Source organism: Marmota flaviventris, chromosome 1 (assembly GCF_047511675.1).
Source record: "Marmota flaviventris isolate mMarFla1 chromosome 1, mMarFla1.hap1, whole genome shotgun sequence".
Taxonomy (NCBI): domain Eukaryota; kingdom Metazoa; phylum Chordata; class Mammalia; order Rodentia; family Sciuridae; genus Marmota; species Marmota flaviventris.
Genome location: NC_092498.1, coordinates 217906461 through 217931552, shown reverse-complemented (window position 1 = coordinate 217931552; position 25092 = coordinate 217906461). Strand labels below are relative to the sequence as shown.

Below are 25092 nucleotides of genomic sequence, written 5' to 3'. Positions count from 1 at the left end.
CCAGGGCAGGGGCCCACCCTGGTGTCCCCAAGAAGCCCCAGGCTGAGCCGGACAGGCCATGGCGGGCTGCCCCGCTGCCTGTCCACTCCAGGAACCCGAGACTTAGTTCAAGCCCTGGAGAGCGCAGAGCGCCTGTGCGTGACGTGGACCAGGACATGCTCCTGGCGCCATCAGCCCCTGTGCCGCTGCGCTTCTCTCCAGCTGAGGTTGCTGTGAAGGCCATGTTTGTGGCCCTGGGTGACGGGTTCCATTTCTGCCCCACTGGTCACATGCACGGCTGCAGGGCACCACGGGCCGCGACTTGGGATTCACCTCAGCTCCACTCAGACGCGCGGCCAGTCTGATTTAGAGGCTGTGGCTGTCCCTGCACAGGGCACCCCCGGTCCTGTGTCCTAGGGGTGGCCATCAGCTCTCAGCTGTCCTGCACAGGCTGCGGCAACCCCTGCCCCCAGTGTGGAGGGTCACCCCCCAGAGGCCCCTGGGACGGACCCTTTAGCACCGCCCTCTGGAGGCCGCTCCTGGGGTCCAGGGACCTCCTCTCAGGAGACCTACAGGTCTAGGGCCACCTTGCTCTGCGTCTTCCAGGTGTGGGCAGGTGCCCCACATGCTCGGGCGCTGCACAGGGGGACAGCAGTGTCACCTCCAGGGCTGGCCCAAGGGAGCGGGAGCAGGCCTCAGCGGTCTCCTCTGCCGGCAGCAGGGGCCAGAGGTCAGGCCTGGGCCGAGGCCCTGTGCTGGGAGCGCAGTGGCCAAGGGGCGTGGCCAGGGAGGGGACGCCGCTCTCCTTTGCTGTGACCCAACTTCCAAGAGCCAACCAGCCCTGGGCCAGGAGCGCTGCCCCAGCACCAGTGTGTGGGCATCCTGCGCCAGGGCTGGGCGAGGGGCCAGCGTCCTGCCGTCCACCTGCAGTGGCGAGGCCAGAGCTTCATCCCAGGGAGTCCACTCTGGAGATGCCATGACCAGGCAGGCCACGTCCGGCAGGGAGGGCCGTAGGTGCCAGGGGCTGTCCACGGGCTGCTTTTTATTGGTTTTATTTATTTAAATACAAAAGAACAGTCTGTCCCTCCCCGGCTGTCGGGAGGGTGGTCCTGGAGCTGGGTGCTCGGTGGGTTCAGAGGGAGCACATGGCTCCCGTGCCTGGCGGGGCCCCACAGGGACGCAGGCTGGCCTCAGAAGAGCCCTCTGGTTATGGGGACCAGCCGTTCTGGCCCTGGGGGCCAGTGTGTGGTGGAGGTGGGACTCTGTGCCAGCTGCGGGGTCCCCGGGGCACAGGGGGGGACCAGAGCTCCTGCAGAGCCAGCACCGGGCCGGGCCCCGGCTCCTCCAGTGGGAGAGACCCGGTGCCTGGTGGGCAGTCACAGCTCACTGTGGGCGGCCTTGGCCACGATCACCAGCTTGGACAGCTCAGCCTTGAAGGCCCCGGGCCTGTGGGACACTGCAAGAGACAAAAGCGTCGTCAGACGGCCACAATGCCACCCGAGGCCCAGGAACCTGGGGCGCTGTGGGGGGCAGGGGAGGTGCATCTGGCAGTGGCCCCACATGGCAGGCTCCGGGTGGGACCAGGTGCAGAAGGCCAGCCGGGGGAGAGCCAGGCATGAGCAGGTACGGGTGGCCGAGCCGCCAGCTCCTGCCATCTGTGGCCCATGATCATCTTCCAACGCCGCAGGACGCTGGCCTCTCCCCTTGTCAGTGAGTGCGACGGCTGAGGGGGACCCTCTGTCCCTCCCCTGGCTCAGCACCTGCCCTGCACAGCCGAACATGGCTCGAGGACACTGATGGGGCTCAGACCACCCGGAGGACCCCATGCTGCCCGGCGCCCCCGGCTCCCCTGGGCTATGCTGCTGCCCTCAGCCTCCAGCCCACAGGCGCCTCGGGTGCCCAGCCCTGTTTCCCATGGAGCTCGCCCTGGGCGCCCAGCGGCAGTGACTTTCCACACTCGTGTGCGGCAGGCACCGCGGAGCACAGCCTGTGCACCGAGCGCGGTTAACGTTTTTAAATTGCTTTAAAAAAAATAAAAAGGGATTTCTTTTGTTCCAAGTTTTGAGACGGGGTCTCACTGTGCTGCCCAGGCTGGCCCCACACTCCCAGGCGATCCTCCTGCCTCAGCCTCCCGGGAAGCGGGGACCACAGGAGCTGCACGATGCGCAGCAGGAACAGCAGGTGTGGTGCGGAGAAGCCACCTCAAGTCCACCTGTCCCTGTGGTCCAGCCTCACTGGCACGTGGCCAACCCACTTGCTGCCACTAGGAGTGTGTCCCTGGGGCTGAGACGAAGTGGGCCCTTCAAGAGGTGTGGGGCTGGGTGTGGCTCAGGGCTAGGCACCTGGCGGCACGCGAGGCCCCGGGTCCCTTTCCGGCACAGGTGGGTCACGCCTCTGAGGATGGGGACCCAGCCCGCCCTGGCTTCGTACCTGGCCCTGCCACTCTCCCTTGTCAGAGCCAAGGCAGCGCCAGCCCTTGGCCTCCAGATCAGCCAAGTGACTCTCTCTTCCTTATGGAGCAGCTGCTCGGGTACCGTGACAGCGACACGGTGGCACTGACCCTGTGGGCCCAGCGTGGGGGAAGCTTCTGTGCTGCGACACTGTCCCCAAGGCTTGGTGACTCACCCCGCCCCTCAGGCCCCCTCTCTAGTCACCCACCTGCTGTTTTGGTGACTTCAAATTCCTCGGTTTTCAGAGGAACGTCGCTTTCTCTTTCAAACGCAGCTTTTGACTGGAAAGGAACAGGGAGACGTTACTAGAAGCCACAAGAGCAGCAGCAGGACGGGCAGTGCCCCCCAGCAGGCAAGGGCCCCCCAGGGGCAGCCGCGGACGTGAGACCTCGCCTGACACAAGCCGCCAGCATTGGACACAGCGTAACTTTCATAATTTAAAAAATAATTTACGGAAACGATTCTAGCATCATAATCTCTTAAACGTAATTTTAGAAAATCATAACTGGTGGGCACACTTGCTGGTGGCCACGCCTGTCACCCCAGCGACTGGGGAGGCAAGTCCAAGGCAGCCTCGGCAACTCAGACCCTAAGAACTCTCTGAGACCCTGTCTCTAAGTAAACAATAGTGGCCGGGGCCGGGGCTCAGTGGGAGGGCGCTTGCCTAGCTAGCCCGAGCGAAGCCCTGGGTTTGGTCCTCAGCACCACATAAAAATAAATTAAATAAAGGTTTAAATAACCAACAGAGAGGCGGGCGGGGCGGGGCGGTGGCCCAGTGGTAGCGCACTGGCCTGCATGTGGGAGGCACAGGGTTTGATTCTCAGCACCACATACAAATAAAAATAAAGTTCTACCAACAACGAAGACACATACATTAAAAAATAATGAACAGGTAAATCATCTGGGGGGTGGCTCGCGGGGGAGCGCCCTGGGCTCTCTCCTGGAGGAGCGCTTAGCGCACCAGGCCCCCGGTTCCATTCCCAGGGCTGAAAAAAATTTTAAAGTTAAAAAATCAAAAATATTTCTTTCAAGTCAGCCAAAAGGGAGGCGTGGGCAGCAGGTCACTTGGAAGGGTCACCCTGCAGGGCATGTGCTGTGGTGAGGTCTGTCATGCTGACCTAGAGGGCAGGAGACTCCTGGATCGCTGCCAGAACCGGGTGACCAAGGAGGGCCCCAGTGCCCCTGCTGCCCGCCAGGCCTCGGGCACCAGCACCTCCTTGTGGCGCCCCGTGTCCCAGGGGGACGGGCAGATGTGAGGAGTTTCCAAACTGTTTCTGACCCAGACTCAAGTGGGGCTCTGGTGGGACCGCAGGGTGTCCACGTGGGGCTGCAGGGGCTCTGAGGCTCTGCGGCCCCGGGGAGCAGCGCGGGGTGCCCCAGGCCACTCTGCGGCGCACTCACGTAGGCCATGGCGTACTCGATCTCTGCGCCCCGCACTTCAGCCTGGAACTGCGTGAAGTAGAGGTAGGACTTCCCCTGGGGCCTGCGGAGAAGCGGGGAGGTCAGACCAGCCCGGGGTGACCCGAGCCCTACAGAGAGCCCGCCAGGACCTGTGCTGGGCTAGGCGTGCCGTGGGCGGTGGTCAGCTGGTTTGGAGCCTGTACAGGGACACTGTTTCCCGGAGTTGCCGACCCCAGGAAGGAAGGGCAGCGGCCGTCCAGACCAGGCCTCCTTCCTCTGCCGAACACGCCGGCCGCTCATTTAGGAGGCCGCTCACCCCTGGCCGTGAGCCCTCGGGGGCCTGGGACCCGCGTGGTCATCGGCTGCACGTTCTTGGAGTCCACGCCCTTATTTCAGTGGGGGGCTGTGCGGGGAGGGCGGGGCGCGGCCAGACTCTGCAGCGGGGAGCTGCTGCCTGGGTCACAGGAGGTTCAATTGGGGGCACTGGAGGAGCGGCGAGGTCGAAGCAGAGGGGTCACCAGGGGACGGCGGGAGCAGGGAGAGGTGCCCGAGGCCAAGGGGGACGAGGTCCTGGGTGCCGGGCTCCATGCAGCTGCGGGAGTGGACCGTGAGAGGCCCCGGGCACCCGAGGATCTCCTGGGTGACTTCCTCAGTGGCCACTGCCGGACCCTGGGCGGAGGGTCAAGGTGTGAGGTCTGGGCCAGGCCCGCTCAGGCCTGACCGCAGCTGGCAGGCAGCAGCCCCACTGCCGGAGGAGCCCGGGGGTCAGAAAAGAGGACACAGGCGCAGTCGAGCACCCCCGGCCCCACCACCGTGGGCCTGCAGAGCTGCGTCCAGAGAGGCCGGGCTCAGGCATCATGAAGCAGAGGGTCACCACCAAGGGATCTCCCTGCGCCTGGCCCCTGCACCTGCAGCGCCCCTGGAGGCTGCACCACCAGGTCTCGGCGGGCTGGCGATGGCCCTGGGGTCTGTCTCCCCCGGATGCCCCGTGAACACTAGAACCGCAGGCCAGCGGCCCGGTCAGATGGCACAGCCTGTCCTCCATTAAATAGCCCTCGGCTGCCGCCTGCTCTCCCAGGGTCTGCCGCACAGCTCTGTGGGCCTGCCTGAGCAAGGTGCCCGGGGAGAAGGGCAGGGACCCAGCGCTGAGGCCCCCAGGCCAACCCTGCCTCCCTCCCCTTGTCCCACCTCGTCTAGGGTCGCGAGGAAGTCAGAAAGGCAAGGTCGCAGGGACACAGCCAGAGCGGGAAGGGCGGGCAGCGCTGCAGGGACGTGGGGCAGGGCTGTCTGATTCCAGAGGCCTGTGGCCTGCGGATGGTCAGGAACCAGAGGCAGGGTCCGGCTCAGACAGCTGCCTGGGGGACACAGCAGGGCAGGTCCAGGAGGAGCTGACCACAGGCCCTGCTGGTGCCTCTCTGCACAGGCAATGGCTTCCCACGGCCTCGGGCCCACCATGCCAAAGCCCCGCGTCTCCCCCAGGCCCAGCTCACTCGGCCCGGCTCCTCCCAGGCCCAGAGGCCCAGAGCCCACCCTGCCAAGTGCCGGCCCAGCCCTGCCTCTCTGCCCAACAGCCTGCTGGCCTTGAGACCTCCCTGCCTCCTTTTGCTGGACAGGCCAGGGTCCTGCCAGAGCCCTTGGAGAGGACGGAGGCTGTGACACACGCTGCAGCCGCGGCAGAGCTGAGAACTTGTGCTCCGTGACCCAGAGGCCCAAGGCCACAGTGCGTGACCCAGTGACAGGAGACGTCCAAGACGGGATGAGGCTTGTGGGTGCCGGGGGCTACAGAGGGACAGGTGACTATTCATGGGGATAAGGCCTGTTGTGTGTGACAGAATGTTCTGGAACTAGACAGACATGATGGCTGCACAGCCTTGGGAGCGTCTCACTGTCACGGAGCCTGTTCTTCAGAAGGCTGACTTCTATCTCCGTGGCTCCCTGCCACCCCTGGGCCAGGGTGACCGTTCTCAGGAAGCCCTCACAGCTTTCCCACCAGACCACACCCCCCTGCGCCCCTGTGCTCCTCCGGCCTCCCGGGCAGCACCTGGCCACCGTGGTCAGGGCAGCAGCAGGGCCCTGTGCTGGGCGGGGCTCACCTCCAGATGGTGCAGGTGAAGTGCTGGTGGTCCTCGCTGGTGCCCAGACTCATCTGCCACTGCTGCGGGGAGAAGGCGGCACAGGTCACTCACAGCGACTCCCCATGCCAGGCTGCCCCCCTCTGGGCTCTGGTGACTTCCCATCCAAAGGCCTTGCCCCTCCCGAGAACCAGCGCGGTCCAGCCTCCGGGTAAGGGACCACGGAGGACTCGACCCAGGGAGGGTCCAGGCTTCTAGGAGGGAGAAGCTGGAGCCCACGAGGCTCTTGCTCCAGCCCGTGGACCACACAGCGCACGGGGACGTCCCGGGCTGCGGCAGCCGAGCTCAAGAGGGCAGAGTGCAGGACCTGAGGACAGGGAGTGGCGGGGGCCAGAGAGGCCGCACCGAGGGCACCAGTGACCAGGCGAATCGGGTGCCCGCCTCTCCCTGCGAGACTTCTCGCAACCGAGCAGGAGGCTAGAGACTCTGGAGAGAGAAGGCGGCGCCTGACACCGGTTCCCAGAAGAGTCCAGAGAAAAGGAATAAGACAGGCACCAGGCCCCGCTCCTGGCGCCCCCAGACGCCGTGAGCTGCGGTCGACATGGGCCCTGAAGCCCACCACGAGCCTGGGCGCCACGGGGCGGCAGCTGTGGCAGGACACCGGTGACCGGTGACAGAAAACCAGCCCAGGCTGGGGCGGGGGCTCAGCGGCAGAGGCTCGCCCAGCATGTGGGAGGCCCTGGGTTGGATTCTCAGCACCACATATCAACAAATGAATAAAATAAAGGTCCTTCACCATCTGAAAAAACAGTAAAAAACATACACACATTGGGCTGGGGGTGTGGCTCAAGCGGTGGCGCACTCGCCTGGCATGCGCAGGGCGCTGGGTCGATCCTCAGCATCACATAAAATAAAATAAAGATGTTGTGTCTGCCGAGAACTAAAAAAAATATTTAAAAATTCTCTCTCTCTCTTTAAACAAAACAAAACAACAACAACAAAAATACACACACACAAAAACCCACTAACCTCAGAAGAATAACCCAGAAACTTCTCACGGCCTCCCGACTCCAGCCAAATGGCGGTGGAAAGCCGCCCTGGCGTCCTGGCTGCCCGGCAACCTGGCCAGCACGACCCTCGTGAGTCTGATCACTGGCCCTGGCTTAACCTGGCAGCGTTCTCGTCCCTAGAGGCGAGGCCATCTCTATGTCACCTCCAGCGGGCACTTTGCCTGGGCCCCCCCCGCCCCCCTCCCCGGTACTCAGCCCGTGTTGGTTTTTTTTTCTAATTTGAAACACCTGTTTGTGGCTCCGCGGGCTCTGGACACCATGACACTTCAATTGGATGAGGTGCCTGGAGGGAATCCACTCAGGAGGTCCAGGAGGCTTTCCCCAGCTCTTTCTTTTTTTTAAACATTTCTTTTGGTTGGACCAATACCTTTGTATTTATTTATTTTTTTAATGTAGTGCTGAGGATCGAACCCAGGGCCTCGGACGCACTAGGCGAGGGCTCCACCACTGAGCCCAGCCCCAGCCCAATCCCCAGTCCTTAAAGGTCCTAAAGGCGAGTCACCTGAGAGGCAGGCCGAGGCAGGAGAATCACAAGTTCCAGATCAGCCTCAGCAACTCGGTGAGGCCGCCCTCAGCACAAACTGGGGGGGCGGGGGGGGGGGATGCACGACTCAGCGGCTTCCAGGACCACCAGGCGGCCTGCCACCTCCCCATTCCAGAACACCCACACCACCCCAAGAGGAAGCCCATTCCCACGAGCAGTCACCTGTCCCTCCCCAACCTTGCACCATGAATCCACGTCCTGCCTCTGGACTCTCCTGTCCTGGACATTCCCTGTCACTGGAGCCACATACTGTGTGGCCTTTCACATCCACACTAGAGCAGGTCACCTCTCTCCTGTTCCTGACTGAATGATATTCCACTGCAGGGAAGTCCCACATCACATGTTCCACTCACTCGCCAATGAACACTTGGTGGCCTGTGCTTCGTGGCCACCGTGGAAAACGCTGCTATGAACACTCTTGTGTGGGCCTAAGTTGCTGCTGCGGCTGGCTCGGTTGGCAGGGCTCCTTTATTTATGGGAAATGGCCATGACGTTTTCCAGAGGGGCTGCGCCTGTGACTCTACTTCCTGGTGGCTCCACATGTCACTGGCACTGCAGTGCTATGAGGACTGTCCCTCTGCCTGGGTCCCCGATGCCAGCTGGCTGCACCAACCATGGTGAAGGGACACAGATGCTGCCCTCGCCTGCGGCCCACCGGCTCCCACCTCCTCCGGGCCTCAGGACGCAGGCCTGCCCTTCCAGACAAAGTGCCCAGGCCTCTCCGCAGCCTCAGTGTCTGTGGCCCCAGGAGTGCCTCTGTCTCCCTGGACACCACAGGTCATCTCACCCAGTCTCTGCCATTTATTCAGAATCCATCCTGGCATTCACCCGCGAGGCGGCAGCAGGCAGGGAGACGGGAAGCCCATGGATCCACCTGTCGGGCAGCAGCCACAGGCACCATCCAGCTTGGGCGGCCAGCCCCCCGCAGCTGTCTGGGGACATTCGTGGTTGTTACAACTCAAGGTTCTCCTGGCTGGAGTGGGTGGAGGCCAGAGACTGCTCCACACCCTGTGGTGCCCGGGAGGCCCACTTAAGAGAGTGGCCAGCCCCAATGTCCAGGGCACAGAAGGGAGAGGCCTGCCCTTGGCACCCATGTGCTTCTCTGATTGGGCAAGCGGAGGCCCGGCCTGCTGGGAGTGGTCCTGCCCTCAGCGTCCACCGTCGGGATTCCCAGCAGCGTCCATCTCTAGGCTATGTCGTTACGGGGCTGCTCTGGAATTAGAGCGCGTTCCCTGCAGCCTGGGGTGGGGAGGGACGTCACCCCAGGGGTGCAAGATGCTCTCCCGGGTTCCACGGTAGCAGCTCTACCTCCTAACATCCTGAGAAGGTGCCTCTCTTAAGCCCCTCCTCAGACGCTAACTGCTGTCCCTCCAGGGCCAGCCAGACTCCAGGGGACTCCACCTCGATCGCAGGGCACCTCCTCTGACGTGGCCCTTGCTGCACTCACTTCCTGTGGCTGCTGCAATAGATCGCCACACGCTTAGCGGCTCACAGCGACAGAAACGGAGGCTCTCACAGTTCTGCAGGCGAAGTCCAAAATCAAGGTGTGGCCAGGGCTGTGCCCCCCAGAGGCCCCAGGCAGGGTCCTTCCTGCTCCTCCAGCTGCGGGGCTCCAAGTGACCCTTGGCTGTGGCTGCTCACGCCCGACTCTGCAGGGCTGTCTCCTCCGTGTACCCTCTTCCATCAAGCCAATCTCCACTGTGTCCCTCATCAGGACGCTCGTACTGGACTGAGGGCCCAACCGGACACCTGGAGGCCGTTTTCATCTTGAGGTCCTTCACTTAATCACACTGGCCGAGACAGACACTTTCTACATAAGGCCCCACTCATGGGTTCCAAGACTTGGGTACAGACCGACCTTTTGTGGGGACACCATTCAACCCACTATGTTGATGAACAAGTCACCACAGACTTGGCTTAAACCCCCCACTGGGTGCCGACCCCAGGCGCACACGCTCGGCAAGGGCCCTGCCACCCAGCTGCGCTCAATCCAGTCCTCTTCAACTCTTTTGTTTTGAAACAGGGCCTACGTTGCTGAGGCTGGCCTGGAACTCGTGGTCCTCCTCCTGGGCCTGCTGGGCAGCTGGGACAACAGAGTGCACCTCTGCCCCTGACTCACGCTCATTTACCGCTTCACAGTTCTGCAGATCAGAAGCCAGGACACAGCATGCTGAGCCCTGTTTAGTCTCATGCGGCTGAAACCAAGGTAGTGGCTGGGTAGTGTCTCACCTGTTGCTCAGGGTCCTCTTCCACGTTCCCAGGTCGTGGCAGAATTCAGTTCCTTGCATTTGTAGGACTGAAGCCCCATTTCCTTACTCTCAGCTCCCAGAAGCCACCTGTGCTCCTTGCAATGGGGTCCCTTCAAAGTCAGTTAGGGTACACTGTATCCTTCCCACTTAATGAATTTTTCCTTTATTTCCTCTTCCGCTGTCAGCTGGAGAGAACAGCCGGCAAGGAATGGAACCTTGTTCCTTCAACCGCAAAGAGCTGAATTCTGCCTAAAACCGCAACAGGCCTCTAAGAGGACTTTCCCCAGAGCCTGCAGATAAGGGCCAGGAGGGAAACCTTGATTTTGGCTTCACACAGTGTCCAGCTGGGCCAACCCTGACTCTCTACAGACCTGAGAGACAACAAATGGTATTGCTCAAAGTCACTAAATGTGTAGCACTCTGTCATTCAGCACAGAAAAGGAATGCAGCACCTCTGGTAGAGGCCAACGAGAATGGCCGAGTCTTGTCTAGAGCTCCCTCGCTCGCTCTGTGGACAAAAGAGCACGATCGGCCTTCTGTTCCGTGGCTCACCACCGGAGCTCAATGACCAGAAGCCGAGGCTCATGTAACCCAGCTTCACTGTCCCCTGGAGAGCATCTCCGCGTGACAAGGTATGTGGACTCCCCAACAACTCACCTCGTTGGTGCCGCCCTGAGAAGCGTAGGTGAACATGCAGGTGAACTTGTCCTAAAGGAGGAAAAACGGGTTAGTAGGGAGCACAGGTCGCCTCCGAGGAAGTCCCTGGAGGCCAACCCTGACACGCCCCAGCAGCTACTGACCGCGGCTGCCCTGACCGCCTCTCTTCCTACCCCTGGGCTCCAGGGTCAGCAAACAACCCACCTGATTTCTGGGGAAAGGCCACACTCACTCCAGCAACCACGGCCTCGAGGGACATGGGTTTTGGAAACAAGGGCACCAGGGGCTCCTGGCCAAGCGAAAACTGACTGGGTCCTCTGCGAACAGGGCTGGCGAGCACCCCTTATAAGGAGGCACCTGGCACCGCAGACACCGCGGGCACGAGGGGAGGCTGCGGGCCGAGGGGACCCCCGACGGGCGGGGCAGAGCTGGGCCGGACGCAGGCCCGCGGCCTCCAGGGACGGAGCCGCCTCGCACCTGCGGGACCGGCGGTGACCTCGCACGGCCCTGCAGGGCCCCTGCCCCTCTGCCTCGGGCCGCTCTCCCCACCTCAGAGTCGCGAGGCCAGGACGCCGCGGGCAGGTGACAGGTGGGCCGGGGCGGGGCTGTAGCCACGCCCCTCGGAGGCGCGGAGCCCCCGAGGCCCCGCCTCCCGCCAGGTCCTCAGTGACCGCCCCCCCCCCCCACCGAGGGACGGTGCCCCTCGCCCAGACGGCACCACCTCGCTCAAACGCCCGGGGCGGCGGTGGCACGTACCCCGGGGCCCACGTTCTGGGAGAAGGAGTGCACGACGCCTCCAGGCCGCACGTCAAACGCCACCGTCATGGGCTCGGACACCGCCTCCGCCGGCCTCAGCGCTACGACCAACAGCAGAGCAGCCCACCAGCCCGCGCTGCCGCCGTCCCTCTTTTCGCTGGGCGCCGCCATCTTGGGATCGGGTCCTCGGCTCAGGGCGGGCGGACGGGACGCGGCGAGGGACACGCGCGGCGCCCTACGCCGGCCACGTCGGCGTCCGCGCCGTCACGTGGCCACACGCCCCGCCCGTTCGCCATCTTGGGGGCGGGGCTTGGGTGTCTGTGTCCCGCGTTCCGGCGCTTCCGCCTGGTGCGCGGGACGAGTTTGTCGCCGGAGCTGGACACCTGTTCCCGGTGGCAGCCCAGGTCCGCCAGGGACGCAGAAGGGAATGTTCTCGTTTAACAGTGGTCTTGTTTCTGTGTCACTTTGGTAATGAAAGTTGGAAGGTCATTTCCTTGCCTTTAAATGTGTCTCCTGCCTCTGCTTTTAGGTGATGCCACTTAGGACGTCTGCCGGCGGCTGTCGCCGTCATACACAGACACCTTGGGTGTTTCGCTGAGGGACTGCTCATGTAAAAATGCTGGTTTAGACTTTTTTTTTTCTTTTTTCCGTTGCGCCGCGGAAGGCGGCTTGGGTGGACAGTCCTGCAGGAGTCTGTCCTCCTCCACTCCAGCAGGACGCGAAGGGCATGTCCCCCGACTCAGGAGCACCCCCCGCACTTACCAGTGACAAAGGGGAAAAGAAATGTTGTGGTGGCCCCTCGTCACCCAGGGGGCAAAGTTAACATCGCTAATAATGACAGCGACATCACAGACCTGCTGGGACATGCTGAGGGGGCACGGCACCCCGTGGGACTCCTGCTAAAATCGCTTGCTTACCACTGGACAGATGTGAATCAAAGGACATTCTACAAAATAACTGACAGCCTCCAGGAGTGTGTCACATAACAGAAACCATCACAGAATGAGACCTAACAAAAGGGGACACACTGCGGGATCCTTGTGGGAGGGACACAGGAGGAAGAGCTGTTCAAAGTCTGATGCAGTCTGTAGGGTGGTGGACGGGACAGGTAGATGGTCACCCCCTGGCCTCAGGCACCCCACTCTCTGCAGCTCCTGAAGAAGCTGCCCCTAGGCGAAGCTGGACTGAGCTGTTAGGGGGCTCCGGACAATTTTTGCAACTTGTCTTAGAGCCTGAAATTACTTCAGAATTAACAATGAAAAAGAAAAAAACCCACCTTTAAGAGTTGACAAGAGGGTTAAGTGAGGGAATGCGGGTGGAATTCCTCTCCCAGACTGGGAGAGCTCTAGTAGCCACTACAGACAGATGCCCATTAGGAAAGGCCAGGCTTTCCCGGCGGCTCGGGAGGCAGACAGGAGCGTTGCAAGTTCAAAGCCAGCCTCAACAACAGCGAGGCACTAAGCAACTGAGACCTTGTCTCTAAATAAAATGTCCAATAGGGCTGGGGATGTGACTCAGTGGTTGTGTGCCCCTGAGTTCAATCCCTGGTACCCCCTCCCCCCACCAAAAAAAGAAAAAAAAAAACCTCTAGGCTTTCATATTGGTCTAGAAACATTAAAACATTTTTTTTCCCATTTGTACAGGGATAATACAGTCTACTAAATATGTAATGTCGATGTGGGTTTGATTACAGAAGCTGGTAAAGTATTCTGTAAGTACTGGCAAAAATAAAAGAAATTCCAGGCTTTCAAGTTTGGAAGGAAATCATTGTTTTGGTTACAAATTGCTTAAGATGTCAGGAAAACACCAGTGGACAGGTCTGGAGGGTGAGGAGTTCAGCTGGTATTCCTGGTCCTTCTGGTGATGGAAGAGCAAACCAGGGAAACTGTCCTAGGTAAAACCCTGAAGCCGGGCCCTACTCACCCTTCGAGGAACTAAACACTCTTCCCCCCAGACACGAGGACTGGGGTTGGCATCCTGGAGCTAAGGAGGGTCCTGCCAAAGCCTCCGCAGCTGGTGGGAAGGCCAGGCTGGGTGCGTTTCTTCCTCTTGGCCAGGTGGGGTGGTGCACACCTGTCATCCCTGATGAGGTGAGGCAGGGAGATGGGAACTTAGTTATATCCTGTCTCAAAAAAAAAAAAAATGGGCTGGGGATGTAGTTCAGTGGTAGAGCACCTGCCTGGCATGTCTGAGGCCCTGGATTCCATCCCTAGCACCAAAAGAGGAGCGGGCAGGGAGGGAGGGAAATGCCCTCCTCTTTGCCACTGCCTGCTCTGGGCACTAAAAGCTGGACGACCATACTTCTTTACCTAGGGCATCTGACACAGCTGGGTTCCACTGACAGATTCCCCATCACCTTGTCACCACCCAGCTTCACCCTGTCACCATGAAGGATTCAGTTAGTGGCCAAGCTCTGTGTACAGCAAGGTATTTCAGCTGTGAGCTGCTTCAGTCTTCTACTGAAGTGGGTTGGCTTTTGAGGACATCTGTCTGTGTCTGTAGAAAGACCCCAAGTCCCAAGCAACTTCTGTTCCTCTTTTTTGTTTCTAACAAACATGAAAAATAAATCACTGTGAAGGAATTAAAAGGTCCCTGTCATCGCAAAGATCTTGCATTCTAATCCTGACGGTGAGCCCAGCATCCCAAAGGAGCGGGTCTGACCTTGTGGACATCTCTTCTGTCCAGGAGCCCTGGAGGGGTGGGTGGACGCACAGGGGTAGGTACCGTGTAGGAAGCACTCTTGCTGAGTGCTGGCCGCGGGAATCTGTGCAGGTGACAACATGGAGCAGAAGCAAAGTGCGTGTGAAAAGGGGTAAAACCCAAATAAGGCATGGAGCCAAATCGGGAGCTGGCGGCCTCAGGGAGCCGGATGGGGGCACCCCAGGCTCTTGATACCACTTTCTCAACTTCCTGTGTGTCTCTCTGGTTTGTCCGTCTTTGGCGGTGCTGGGGACGGAACCCAGGGCTCGTGCATGCTAAGCACAGGCTCTGCCATGAGGCATGCCCCAGCCTGCAGCCGTCACGCATGCGCTCTGTGTGCTGTGCTGGGGATGGAACCCAGGGCCTGGCGTGGGCAGGCAAGTGCTGTCCCACTGAGCCACACCCCAGCCCGATTATTACTTTTAAATGTGTCTGAAAGGCAAATGACCCCCCCCTCCCCGTGAATACCTGCAGCAGGTTGCACGGGGAGGGGACCTCTGTCACAGTGTTCCTTGCCAATCAGGAGAGGCCACAAACAGAAAAGTAACCCAGCCTGGGAGGAGCAGCCCCTGTGGTGAGGGGATCCCCAGCAGCCAAGAAGACAGTGGGCCCAGCTGCCACCCACTCTCTTCTTTCCCCTTGCATAGTGGCCCTGGACAGGAAGTGACCCACTGAAGACTAATGACACTCCTCATTAAATGAGTGACGTAGGACAGTTGATGAAAGTGCAGGTCTCCAGCAGCTAGGCCTCCTTGGGCAACCTCAGCAACCCCTTTCCCACCAGCTTGGTCATTCTGTGATCTCTAGCCTGTGAATTATGAGTGTGCCCCTAGGTATTCGATTTCGCAATGTTAAGTGAACGACATTTTCTTTTTCTCAACAGAATGGTTTTTTAAGATTCATTGGCTGAGCTTCTTACCATTACAACACACAGAGATTGACATATGTATGACAACGGACTGATTTCCTTCAAATATAAAGAGCACCTACAAATCAATGAGACCCACAGGTCAAATAAAGGTGGACAAAGGACAGAAACAAATGACCACTAGAAAACGGATGTTTTAAAATATGAAAAGATCACCACAGGAAAGAACAATGGAGTCTTACCTAGAGGTGCCACTCGTAAGACTGGCAAAGATGATGCCATTTGGTAACACATTGTACTGGGAGCAGAACAGAGAAGCAGGCACGCTCTGCGCCTCTCTTGGGGGGAGGGTACTTTGAGGGGTTCTCTTTGGGAGGCAGTTTGGTAATAGTCTTCAGATTTATGTGCCTGTGGTGCTGGGCTGGGCCCGAGGCAAGCTGTCCCCCTGAGCCACAGTCCAGCCCTTATTTTTTGAGACAGGATGTCATCAAGTTGCCGAGGCTGACCTCGAAATTGCCTCGGCCTGAGTTTTTGGTTTCTAATTCATTTTTTAGAATTGGGCTTCCCAAAGGACGGAGAGAGGGCCGGGGCAGGCAGTCTGGCCCAGCACTGCAAACCTCAATGCCCAAGCCGCCCCACCAAGGCCTCCCTGGGTCTTAGCTGTTGGGACAGAAACGCAGAGGGCACGGATCTTCCTGCCTGGCCCTTGTGATCCTGTGGACAAGGACAGGCACCAGAGGGGGCGAGCATGGCGCCAGCAGGGAGCAGCTGGCCTCTGGCCCCTTGCAGGCAGGAGGCTCTTGCCAGGCCCGGCCCCGGCTGCCCTGCTGAGGCTGTGGCAGTGGCCCCGCCCTCCCGCTCGGGCCTCAGCAGGCGGCAAGGCTTCCGTGTGGGACTGTTTAATGAGTCTACTTCTCACACACATAATTATAAAAGAATAAGAATCGACAAAAATATTTTCTTTCCATAATATGTAGAGGTGTTCCTGTTTTTTCCTTTTCTTTCTTCTTTTCTGTTCGCCTGATCTCTTGGCAGGGAGGCAAAGGGAGAGTGGGACCCCGAGGTGGGGCGTTTCCAGCTCCCAACCCCAGAACCTGGCACACGGGGGCCAGGCATGTGGCTGCCACTGGGCTAGTGAGGGGCCGGCAGCCACAGGCACCCAGAGCCACCAGAGAGCTGCGGACGGCACCGGGGCGGCCCTGCAGCTCTGCCCTGGGCTGGGGAGTAGGCTCAGGCACCTCGGCTGGGCCGCAGCGCCACCGTCCAGCGCACGCCCGGTTCTGATTCAGGTACCCCTTGCTTTCTGTCTTTTAAATAATTATTTAAAATGACCCCCAAAACACAACACAGATATGAAGTGGGTGGCCGGCGGGAGGACAGGCGTCTGCATGCTCCTGTGCTGGGGACGGTGGCTGGCTGGGGGTGGGGAGGAGAGGCCCGAGCCACAGGGTGGAGACCCAGGGCAGGTAGGTGGGAGCCTCCCGGCCCCCAGTCTCTTCTGTGTCTCCAGTGCCCAGTGGGGACATGGCCTTCTCCTTCCAGAAGGCAGGGCGAGGAGGGACGACTCGAGGCAGTGCCTCGTGGAGAGAGGCCACCATCTCTGTCCTGGCAACCACGAAGCAGCAAGCAAAGAACCCAGGAGCAGTGAAGAGAAAACCAAGGCTTCAGGGCACGAAGGCAGCGGCTCCCCGGCTCCAGGGCTGTCTGGCGGGTGCTGGGAGGAGGCACCTCCACAGGGCCTGTGGCCACCAGGTCCTTCCGGCCTGGTCCCCCGCAGGGTGGCAGCCTGGTCCCCTGCGGTGGTGGCAGCCGCAGAGGCCCTTGTGCTCTGGTGTGGAGCTCCTGGCGGCTCAGAGGTATTCCTGCAGGAAGTGCAGCAGCGTGACCTCGTAGTGCTCGCCCGACTCGGGGCAGCGGATGCTGTGTCTCTCGTTGGGGTAGATCTGCGGGAGACAGGCGCGGGCTGGGTGCTTCGAGAGCCCACTTCTGACACCCCCTGTGTAACGCAGGCACTTCCTGGAAGCGCGGGGAGAAGTCCAGGCCTCCCCGGCTCCTTGGCAGGTTCAGGAAGTGTGGGTGGAAGGGGTGCCCCTTCCTCACCCCTCCGGGGCGAGGAGGCCAAGGTGGGGCCCAGGAGGGCGCCCTTACCCTCAGCCACTCCAAGCTCCAGGCCCCAGGCTGCGGCCCGGCACTGTGCGCGGTCAGAACCAGCGGATGCCCTGACCTGTGCTGCCCATGCCCGGCCCCTGGGCGGGGGAGACGGAGACACTGGTCTGGTTCCTGCCATAAAGCAGCCTTCCAACAGCTCCCTGCTGCCCCCAGGGGCCACGGGGCAGGCCTGACACCAGGGAGCCCCTCCCAAGGACCCAGCTCCATGTCACACTGGGGCTGCCCAGCAGCACAGGCAGGTGCCATTCCCCGCCTCTTCCTGCCAGGGAAATGGGCTTCAGGTCCATCCCTCCTCTCCAGGTCCTCAACCACCACCCAGGCACCAGGCCACCCGCTGGTCTGCTCTCCTCTACCCTTGTCTTCTTTAATCCATCCCTGGGTGAGTCACCAACTGAGACCTCTGCTAGGACTCGCCAACTAGCGCAGCCCCTAGGGCTGCATGGGATGGGGCGAGTGCCCCGTCAGCTCTTCAGCCTCCCTCCTGTCTATGGCCCTCACAGACACTTACCCCCTTTCTATCACAGCACCCTCCTCCTAACAGGCAAGACAATCCTTCTAAGGCCCGATCCTCAACTGACCAAGGCCAGCCTCCCCAGCCAGGCCTCCCCACCGACGCTCCACCCTATCAGTGGAGCCCTCCTAAACCCACTAAACCCCACTGTCCCCCAGGCCCCACCCAGCTGGCCCCACCCCTACTCTGCTCAGGCTGCTCTGGCCACTTGTTCCCCAAGCTCCTTCCTCCTACAGACCAAGTTGTCCCAGGCCTGGGTCCACAGGACCCGGGGACCCCTGGGTCCCGCATGCCCCTGCTCAGGGGAGTCCCTCAGGCCCCGTGAGCCCTTGTAAGATCCCCACCTCCAGGAAACCACTGGACCCTTGAAGCAGAGACTTCGAGGGTCCAGTGGTCTCCTCCCAGCGGGTGCCTCTGAGTCAACCATGGCTGTGCCCCCTCCTGACCCAACTGGGGGGATCTGGGTTCCCAGCACTAAAGGTGGCATGGGACTTGGAGGCACCATACACTGCGGTGCGATAACCCAAGGACACGGGGTCCTTGGGGGCAGCCGGGCTGCAGGAGCAGGGGAGGGTGGGCCAGGGCCTTGCCCTGGGGACGGTGCTGGGCCCAGGTAGCAGAGGGAGGCAGTGAGGCGGCCCCGCGGGGCGGCGGGCAGCGGCTCACCTGGAGCTGGTAGGGCTTCCCGGCCCGGATCAGCTGGGAGACGAGGAAGTTGGTGTGGAAAAAGTGCACGTTTTCGTCCAGGAAGCCGTGAAGGATGAGCAGGCGGTTGGGCCTGGAGGACAAAGTGGGGCAAGAGGCTGAGGCCAGGGTCCCTGGGTGGGGTGGGAGGACACACCAGGGGTTCAGGGTGCCCCCAGCCCCAGTGTGGCCCAGGACCCAGGTGAAGGCTGGAGCAGGACTGACAAGTCACAAGTCCAGGGCTTCCAGGCAAAGCGGGGAGAGGCGCCCGCGCCCCCGGGCACTCTGGATGACAGCACGTTCTAGAGCTCCCTGTCCACCAGTGACTGGGTCACCTGTGGCTGCTGAGCAGGTGAAAAGGGGCAGAACGGCAGAGAATTCGTTTTCCTTTCTTTTCTGGTACCAGGGATTGAACCCAGAGGCGTCCTACCTCGGGCCACACCCCAGCCCTTTTCCTTTTCTGTTTTGAGCAGGGTCTCACCAGGTCGCTCACAGTCTTGACAGATGGCTGGCTCTGAACCCGAGGTCCTCCCGCCTCAGCCTCCACACTGCTGGGATCGCAGGTGCGGCCCCGCTCCCAGCAAGAATTAGATTTTTTACTTCTATAAAGTATCGACTGAGTTGCAATTCACCAAGCCCACAGGCGGCCATTTCCAAGGGGACAATCCAGCTGCAGCCGGGGCCTGGCAGGGCTGTGAGTCCTCCACCTCTCTGGTTCCAGAGTATCACACCCTCCAAAGTGAAGCCCAGTCCCACAGGCAGCTGCACGCGGCCCTGGGTCGCCTGCCTCGGCGGCCCCAGACTTGCTGGTTCAGCTGCTCATGGCAGCCCCGAGCCAGGGGTGCGGCAAGGGCAGTGCAGTCCACTCTGGCTGCACATAGTGCCACTGGGACACACAGCAGACCTCAGCCCCTCCTAACACCCAGGGCCTGGGGACACCAGCTAGAAGTGGACGCCCCAGAAGGTGCCAGTCAGCCAGAGGAGGCCAGCGTCAGTGCATGGCCACCACACCCAAGCCTCTAGACTGACCGACAGGAAGACCGCAGAGGCCAGCGCCTGTTAAGGTGGTTCAGGGCAAGACCCTGCCACGGTGGCCAGATGCTCTGGGGCAGACCCTGGGGAGGGCTGTGCCTGGGCAGTGTGGGGACCCCTAGAACATCCTGGGGCACCCACTTGCTGCGAGGGGCGCTGGGAAGGGAAGCTGGCAGGAGGCGGCATGCAGGCACAGCGCCGGGACAGCAAGCTTGTCCAGGCCTCAGGCCCAGCATGGCGGGCAGGGTGGAGGGCGGGGCAGGTGGGAAAGGGCAGGGCCACACGGGGCAGCAGGCACTCCGCACGCGGTGGGGCCTCACTCGTTGGGCAGCTTCTCCACGTGCAGGGCCACGGAACCCGCGTCATAGCCATGCTGGTTGTTTTCTGGAACGTCCATGTAGCGCTCCGTGTACCCTGTGTCGTAGGCCATCCAGACGGTGACAGGGGCCCCCGCGATGGCCACCTGAAGGGTACAGTGGACAGATGGGGCAGAGAGAGAGAGAGAGAGAGAGGCGTCAGGTCCCAGGAGCCACCACGTGGCCGGCTGTCCCGGGGCCTCCCCTGGAGGGCATGAGGATGGTCATGCAAGGGCCTGGCGGGGCGTGGCCCTCAGACCGTCTGTCCCCGTGGACTGTGCGTCTGTCCCCGTGGACTGTGCGCTGGTCAAGGGAGGCGGGGCGCCGTGGGAGGGTGGGTGAGGCCCCTGGGGCGGAGGGCGGGCCCGACCCAGCGCCTGCTGCTCTCCTCCTCCTCCGCACGGCCGCCCCGCAGTGCCCTGACAGTGCCTCGGCCTGGGCCCTCCCCGACGCTCTCCACACCATGCCCCACCTCTGCCCATCCGAGGCCGGGGTCCCGGGCTCAGCCTCCCACAGAGAGCTGCTGGCAGGGTTTTGTGCAGCCGGTGGCCATCCTGGGGTCAGCGTGGCGGGCATGAGGAGGGGGGCTCGGCCCCGGGGGCTGCTGCAGGGAGGAAACAGCCACGTGGCAAGGCCCCTGCCGAGGTGCCTCCCCCGGGGGCAGGCAGAGTGGGGTGGCCGGCAGGAGGGAGTGGGGTCCGTGGACGTGGCTGTCCAGGGAAGGACCCACCTTGAACACCTGGGGCTTGTGGATCAGCCCCATGAGCGAGAGGAAGCCCCCGTAGGACCAGCCGTGGATGGCCACGCGACTCAGGTCGATGAAGCCGTACTTCTGCGCCACGAACTGCAAGCCCTCCACCTGGTCTTCGATCTCCACCTGGCCCTGGGGACGAGGCCGGACCCTCAGTGGCCTCCTCCGGGAACACCCTGGGGTCCACCTCGCCTCCGTGGGGAGCCTCTCCCTCCTGGATCAAAAGCAGCTCTCCGGGAACACTGTCTCGCCAAGCCTCGCTCAAACCCACCTGCTCTGGGGGGACGGTGACCAGGTGTCAATGGCCACTGCCCTATTCTGCCACCTGCCTCCTGAGTGACTCAGAAAAAGTCACATTCCCTCTTGGGGCCTCAGACGACTCATTTTTTAAATGGGGATATTCACGGGACCAGGACCCATTTTACAGTGGGCGTGAGGGTGCAGCGTGCTGAGGAGAGGCCATCCCGTCTAGCGCAGAGCCACCGCCACAGGCTGGCTGAGAGGGTTCCTGCCAGGGCAGCCTTAAGGGGAGGCCTTTAGGAAGGGACTGAGCCAGAAGGGCCCCACCCTAGTCCCGGCTGCCCAGATAGTGAGCCCCTCCCCAGGGAAGGTGACGTGCCGGCTGGGAGCAGAGCAGCACCGAGACCTGTCCTGCACCTCCTCTTGACTCCCAGCCCCCAGAAGTGGGAGGATCTTCTTGGGGGGACGGGTACTGGGGACTTAAGCCTGGTGCTCTAGCGCTGAGCCCTCCACCTCCCTTATTTTGAGACAGGGTTTTGCTAAGTATTTCAGGCCTTGAACTTGACTCCTCCTGCTTCCGCCTCTTGAACAGGTGGGGATCAGGAGTGCAGGCCGCTGCCGCCGCCCAATTTCTGTTTTTTACGAATTTTCCAGCGCATGGTACTTTGTTACAGCAAAAAGACGAACTGAGACAACCAGCATCGCCACCCCCCCAGCACCAGCACTGTTACCATCACCATGACTACACCATTATCAGCATCGTCACACTATCACCATCACCACCATCACTTCTACAGCCACCAGTCTTCCTGTGGTCCACACCTTGGGAATTCCTGTGGCCCTGGCCTGTACCTTGGTCTCTGGCTGGGTTTGGGTCCCAGCTCTCCTATGCCAGGGGCTCAGGAGCAGGTGGAATGGACAGCTACCCGTGTCCCCTGGGGCCCAGCTCAGAGTCGAGTGCTGAGGCAGGTGTCCCCTGGGTTCTGAAAGGCCACCTGCTTACTCCATGCTGGCCAGCACTGCCCTCGTGTGGGTGTGCCCTAAGCGAACCCCACATGACCTAGAGCTCCCTGCACAACACAGGAGGGGCCCGGAGTGACCAGGAAATTACCATCTGGTTTTTCAGGGCCCCTTCGAACCGAAGCCCTCGTTGGCAGGAGCCCCGGCCGTCGATGACCACCACGGCGTAGCCCAGGGAAGCCAGCGTGTTGAGCCGCAGGTACTTGATGCCCTTGAAGGAGTTGTTCACCAGCTGCACCTGCAGGCGAGGAAGCGCAGTGAGCGTCTGGGGAGGGACACCAGGCAGGCCAGGCCAGGGTAGGAGGCCAGGGGCCCGGGGGGAGGACAGGTCCACACCCACCTGGGGGCCCCCGTACACAAAGAGCACAGTGGGGTGCTTCTTCCCCGGCTGCAGGGTGTGCGGCTTGTAGATCATGCCGTAGAGCCGCACGTCCGACCGCGTGTGGAAGTGGAAGATTTCCGGAGGCACGTAATCCGGGGGGCAGCCTATGGGAAAGCGCTGTGACCAGGCGGCTGGGGGCTGCCTGTGGCAGCTGTGCCTCCCCAAACCTTGAAGGGTGGACCAAAGAACCCCCTGTTGCTGGGGTTCCTGAGCCCAGGTCATGTCAAAGGGCCAGGAAAGCGCTGGTCAGCTAGGGACATGGTGCTGCAAGCTGCACACTCCCGGCGAGCCCTGGGGTGAGAAGGCCCGTCCATCAGCTGTCCTTCCCCATGTCACCCCGACGACACCCAGCCTGGCAGGGATACTGACACCCCAACCGCCCGAGCAGAGACACCAGCCCAGAGCCCAGCAGATGCGTCTCAGGCTGCTTCCCATGGACTGCAGCAAGGCGGGGGGTGGGGGGGCTTCTGTCCTTTGGTCATTCTTTGCAGCTCTTGGCAGTGCTGGGGATGACCCAGGGCCCTGCGGCTGGGCAAGCGCTCCACCCCCAAGCCACACCCAACCCGTTTGGATTTTTGAGGTAGGGTCTCTGAGTCGCTGAGGCTGGCCCCGCACTTGCCACCCTCCTGCACTGGCTGGCCCTGCTCAAGGCCTCCCTGAGGGCTTCCCAGGTAAACAGGGTCCATGGGAGGTGGGCTAGGCTCGGCTCAGGGGCAGAGCGCTCGCCCACACGTGTGTGGCACCGAGTCCCATCCCCAGCACCACATCTAAATAAATACATAAAACAAAGGTCCCGTCCACGTTCAACTACCGGCAAAGGATAAAACAGGACACGCAGATCAGTTTAAAGGAAGGTTGTCATTAATACAGCCACGTGATTGGCCGGTCCCTGCCCAGGGCCGTTCGTCTGTGTCCTAACTACTTAGCTGCTGCTGTAGCTCAGCCACGGCCATGGGCAGTGAAAGTGACCACAACCGGCCAGGTTCTAACCTGGCATGGACCAGGAGGTCCGGGAAGTTGGCCTCAGGCACCTGTGGCACACCTAGGACACCTGGTCCCATTTTTGACCCATCTCTGACCCTGGCGCTGTGCCGGCCCCTCCCTGCCCTGGCTAGGGCGTCTCCATAGCGACAGGGCAGTGAGGGTGGAGCTGGTGGTGGAGAGGCCCTTCTACCCACTGCTGTCTCAGGAGGTAAGGATAGGGCAACATGCTCGCGAGGCCCCCTGACATCCCTGCGGGCCCAAGATTCCAGTTTCTGGAATGTTCTGGGAAGCAGCAACATGCAGAGTCAGGGCTACAGCTGGTCCCCTGGTGCCAGGCGCTGCCTGAGCCCTGTCTTCACTGTCTGCTCCACAGACGACCCATACCAGGAAACCACCCCACAGCAGCCTGAGGCTCCACAGCGCGTCCCCCAGAGCCAGAATGTGGGCCCGGGACCACTGGGCAGTCCTGACTGACCTTGGGCTCCTGGGCAAACTGTCAGACACTTCCTGTTCCCCTGAGGTCCCTAGGTGACCACTCCCCTGCTTCTTTCAGAAACTATGGCTTCAGAACCTGTGCTCTGTGCAGGTGCCGTCACAGGGGCCACCTCTGAGCAGAGGACTCCGGATGGCACCTGCCACCTGGATGGCACAGCTGGCTGTGGAAGGGTGGAGCAAGTTTCCAGCTGGCTGCATCACTCTGAGCTTCCATGGCCCCCTGCTCCCTGCTCCCTTCCCACGGGCCCTGAAGTCCCCGGGACCTAGCTCTGTGTGCTGTGCGCTGCTGCCTGGCAGGTGCCATGGACCCCCAAGTCCCTAAGCCAGGTCACGGCCTGTGGGGCCACGGCCACAGTTATGTTCTGACGTATCCTGGGGCTCCTGCAAGGACGGCTACAGCTGCTGCCCTCTGCTCGCCAGGGTGTCCCTCGTGCCCGGGGACAGACACGCAAGCCGAGCTCACCAGGGAGGGCCGGCTACTCACTGGCTGCCTCCATCATGCTGGCCCAGAAGCGGGGCTGCTTGTGCAGGGGGTCGTCGTCGGGCCCGCTCAGCTTGTAGACGTGCACGCAGGGCGGGGTGCTCACGCTGCTGTAGTGGCTGATGAACATGTCGAAGCTCTGTGGGGGACGAGGTGCTGGTCTCCAGGAACAGGCACAGTGCCCTGCAGCCGGGGCGCCTGTGCTCTTCCCGCCCCGTCACGGGGGCACTCTTCACCTACTGCTCATCTGGATGTCATGCCGCCCCCCGCCGTGGCTACCAATGCCCCATGTGCAAATAAGGAGAGGGGCTGAGCCTGGATCTGTCTGGGACCAGTGTCCAGGGAGCTGCCACCGTGGGGCCGGCTCGCCTGGCCGTGCTGGCAGTGGCCCCGTGTGTGTGCCCTGCCTCGGGGTCGGCACGGCTTGGAGCTAAGGCTGAGGCCCACTCACAGCAGCGGCACCAAGGCTCAGTAGGTAGGCTGTGGTGCTCCGGGGACACCACTCCCTCCCTCCCCGCTGCCAGGTAGGGGTGGGCAGCACCAGCCCTGGGGGACACTGGGCGGGAGCCAGCATGCACCTGGCTCATGGAGCAGCTGTGGGAGAAGCCGGGCGTGGTGAGGCGCACGATCTCGCCGGCAGACTCGTAGCTGACCACGTAGAGGTGGTGCTCCAGTGGCGTGTCCTTTGTGCCTTGGAAGTACACCAGCTTGGTCTCCTCATTGACCCAGATCTGCAGGGAGGACACAGTGCTTGGGACCAGCCTGCCCCCTCCCTGGTGGACCCCGTTGCCTGCAGCCAGGGGACCTGCTCCCCACCGTCTCTGCTGCACAGCTGCCTATGCTGCCCGGTCTGGCCCCGTGTCCTTCAGAGGGCCGGAGTTACAAGGTCAAGCCTAGATGGCCCTTGGGACTGTGGAGGCATCAATCTGGAGGAAGGCTGCGTGGGTCCCAGGGCCAGCCCGTCTCTCTGGCCAAGGGCTAGAAGTTAAGAAGTAGCAAGGCCCCTCCTAGCCCCAGGTTCTTAGATGGTGTCCCCAGGCAGAGATCAGAGCTGCAGCCCCACGCCTGCTCAGGAGTCCCGGGGGCACACGGCTGCGGGGGCACGGCTATAGTCCAGCATTAGAAAACCCCGAGAGAGAGGACCAGGTGGGGACAGGTGGCTACCTGGGGCAGGTCAGGCTGGTGGGTGGTGGTGAGGTGGCGCCACACAGGCAAAACACCTCCAGAGGGCACAGCCCTGG

At 61.7% G+C, this 25092-nt stretch overlaps 2 protein-coding genes across 2 annotated transcripts in view; both read right to left on the bottom strand.

Annotated features, from left to right (window-relative positions):
• Positions 1–1015: 1015 nt before the first annotated feature.
• On the bottom strand, positions 1016–11396 carry Mydgf (myeloid derived growth factor). Its single transcript, XM_027952480.3, has 6 exons — positions 11179–11396; positions 10423–10473; positions 5924–5985; positions 3831–3912; positions 2638–2710; positions 1016–1435 (listed from the first exon to the last, which is right to left on the bottom strand). Exons 1-6 carry the CDS (start codon positions 11347–11349, stop codon positions 1356–1358), a joined length of 519 nt encoding a protein of 172 aa, XP_027808281.1. The 5' UTR covers positions 11350–11396; the 3' UTR covers positions 1016–1355.
• A 3367-nt stretch (positions 11397–14763) lies between these two features.
• The window catches only part of Dpp9 (dipeptidyl peptidase 9), a 32359-nt gene continuing 22030 nt past the window's right edge, over positions 14764–25092 (bottom strand). Inside the window, exons 13-20 of the mRNA XM_071603723.1 lie at positions 24430–24582; positions 23855–23990; positions 21850–21995; positions 21601–21747; positions 20229–20381; positions 19463–19605; positions 18093–18204; positions 14764–16689 (exon numbers count right to left, since the gene is read on the bottom strand). Coding sequence (XP_071459824.1) covers positions 16597–16689; positions 18093–18204; positions 19463–19605; positions 20229–20381; positions 21601–21747; positions 21850–21995; positions 23855–23990; positions 24430–24582 — 1083 coding nt within the window. The 3' untranslated portion in view covers positions 14764–16596. The remainder of the gene's footprint in view (positions 16690–18092; positions 18205–19462; positions 19606–20228; positions 20382–21600; positions 21748–21849; positions 21996–23854; positions 23991–24429; positions 24583–25092) is intronic.

Bases quoted from the DNA above. Each gene is read 5' to 3' on its own strand.
- Mydgf (XM_027952480.3), bottom strand. From the start codon at position 11,349: ATGGCGGCGCCCAGCGAAAAGAGGGACGGCGGCAGCGCGGGCTGGTGG. The intron at 5,986-10,422 runs GTGAGTTGTTGG...TTCTCCCCGCAG, and splicing joins CTCAGGGCGGCACCAACGAG to CAGTGGCAGATGAGTCTGGG. The intron at 1,436-2,637 runs GTGGGTGACTAG...TGTCTCTTGCAG, and splicing joins TGAAGTCACCAAAACAGCAG to TGTCCCACAGGCCCGGGGCC.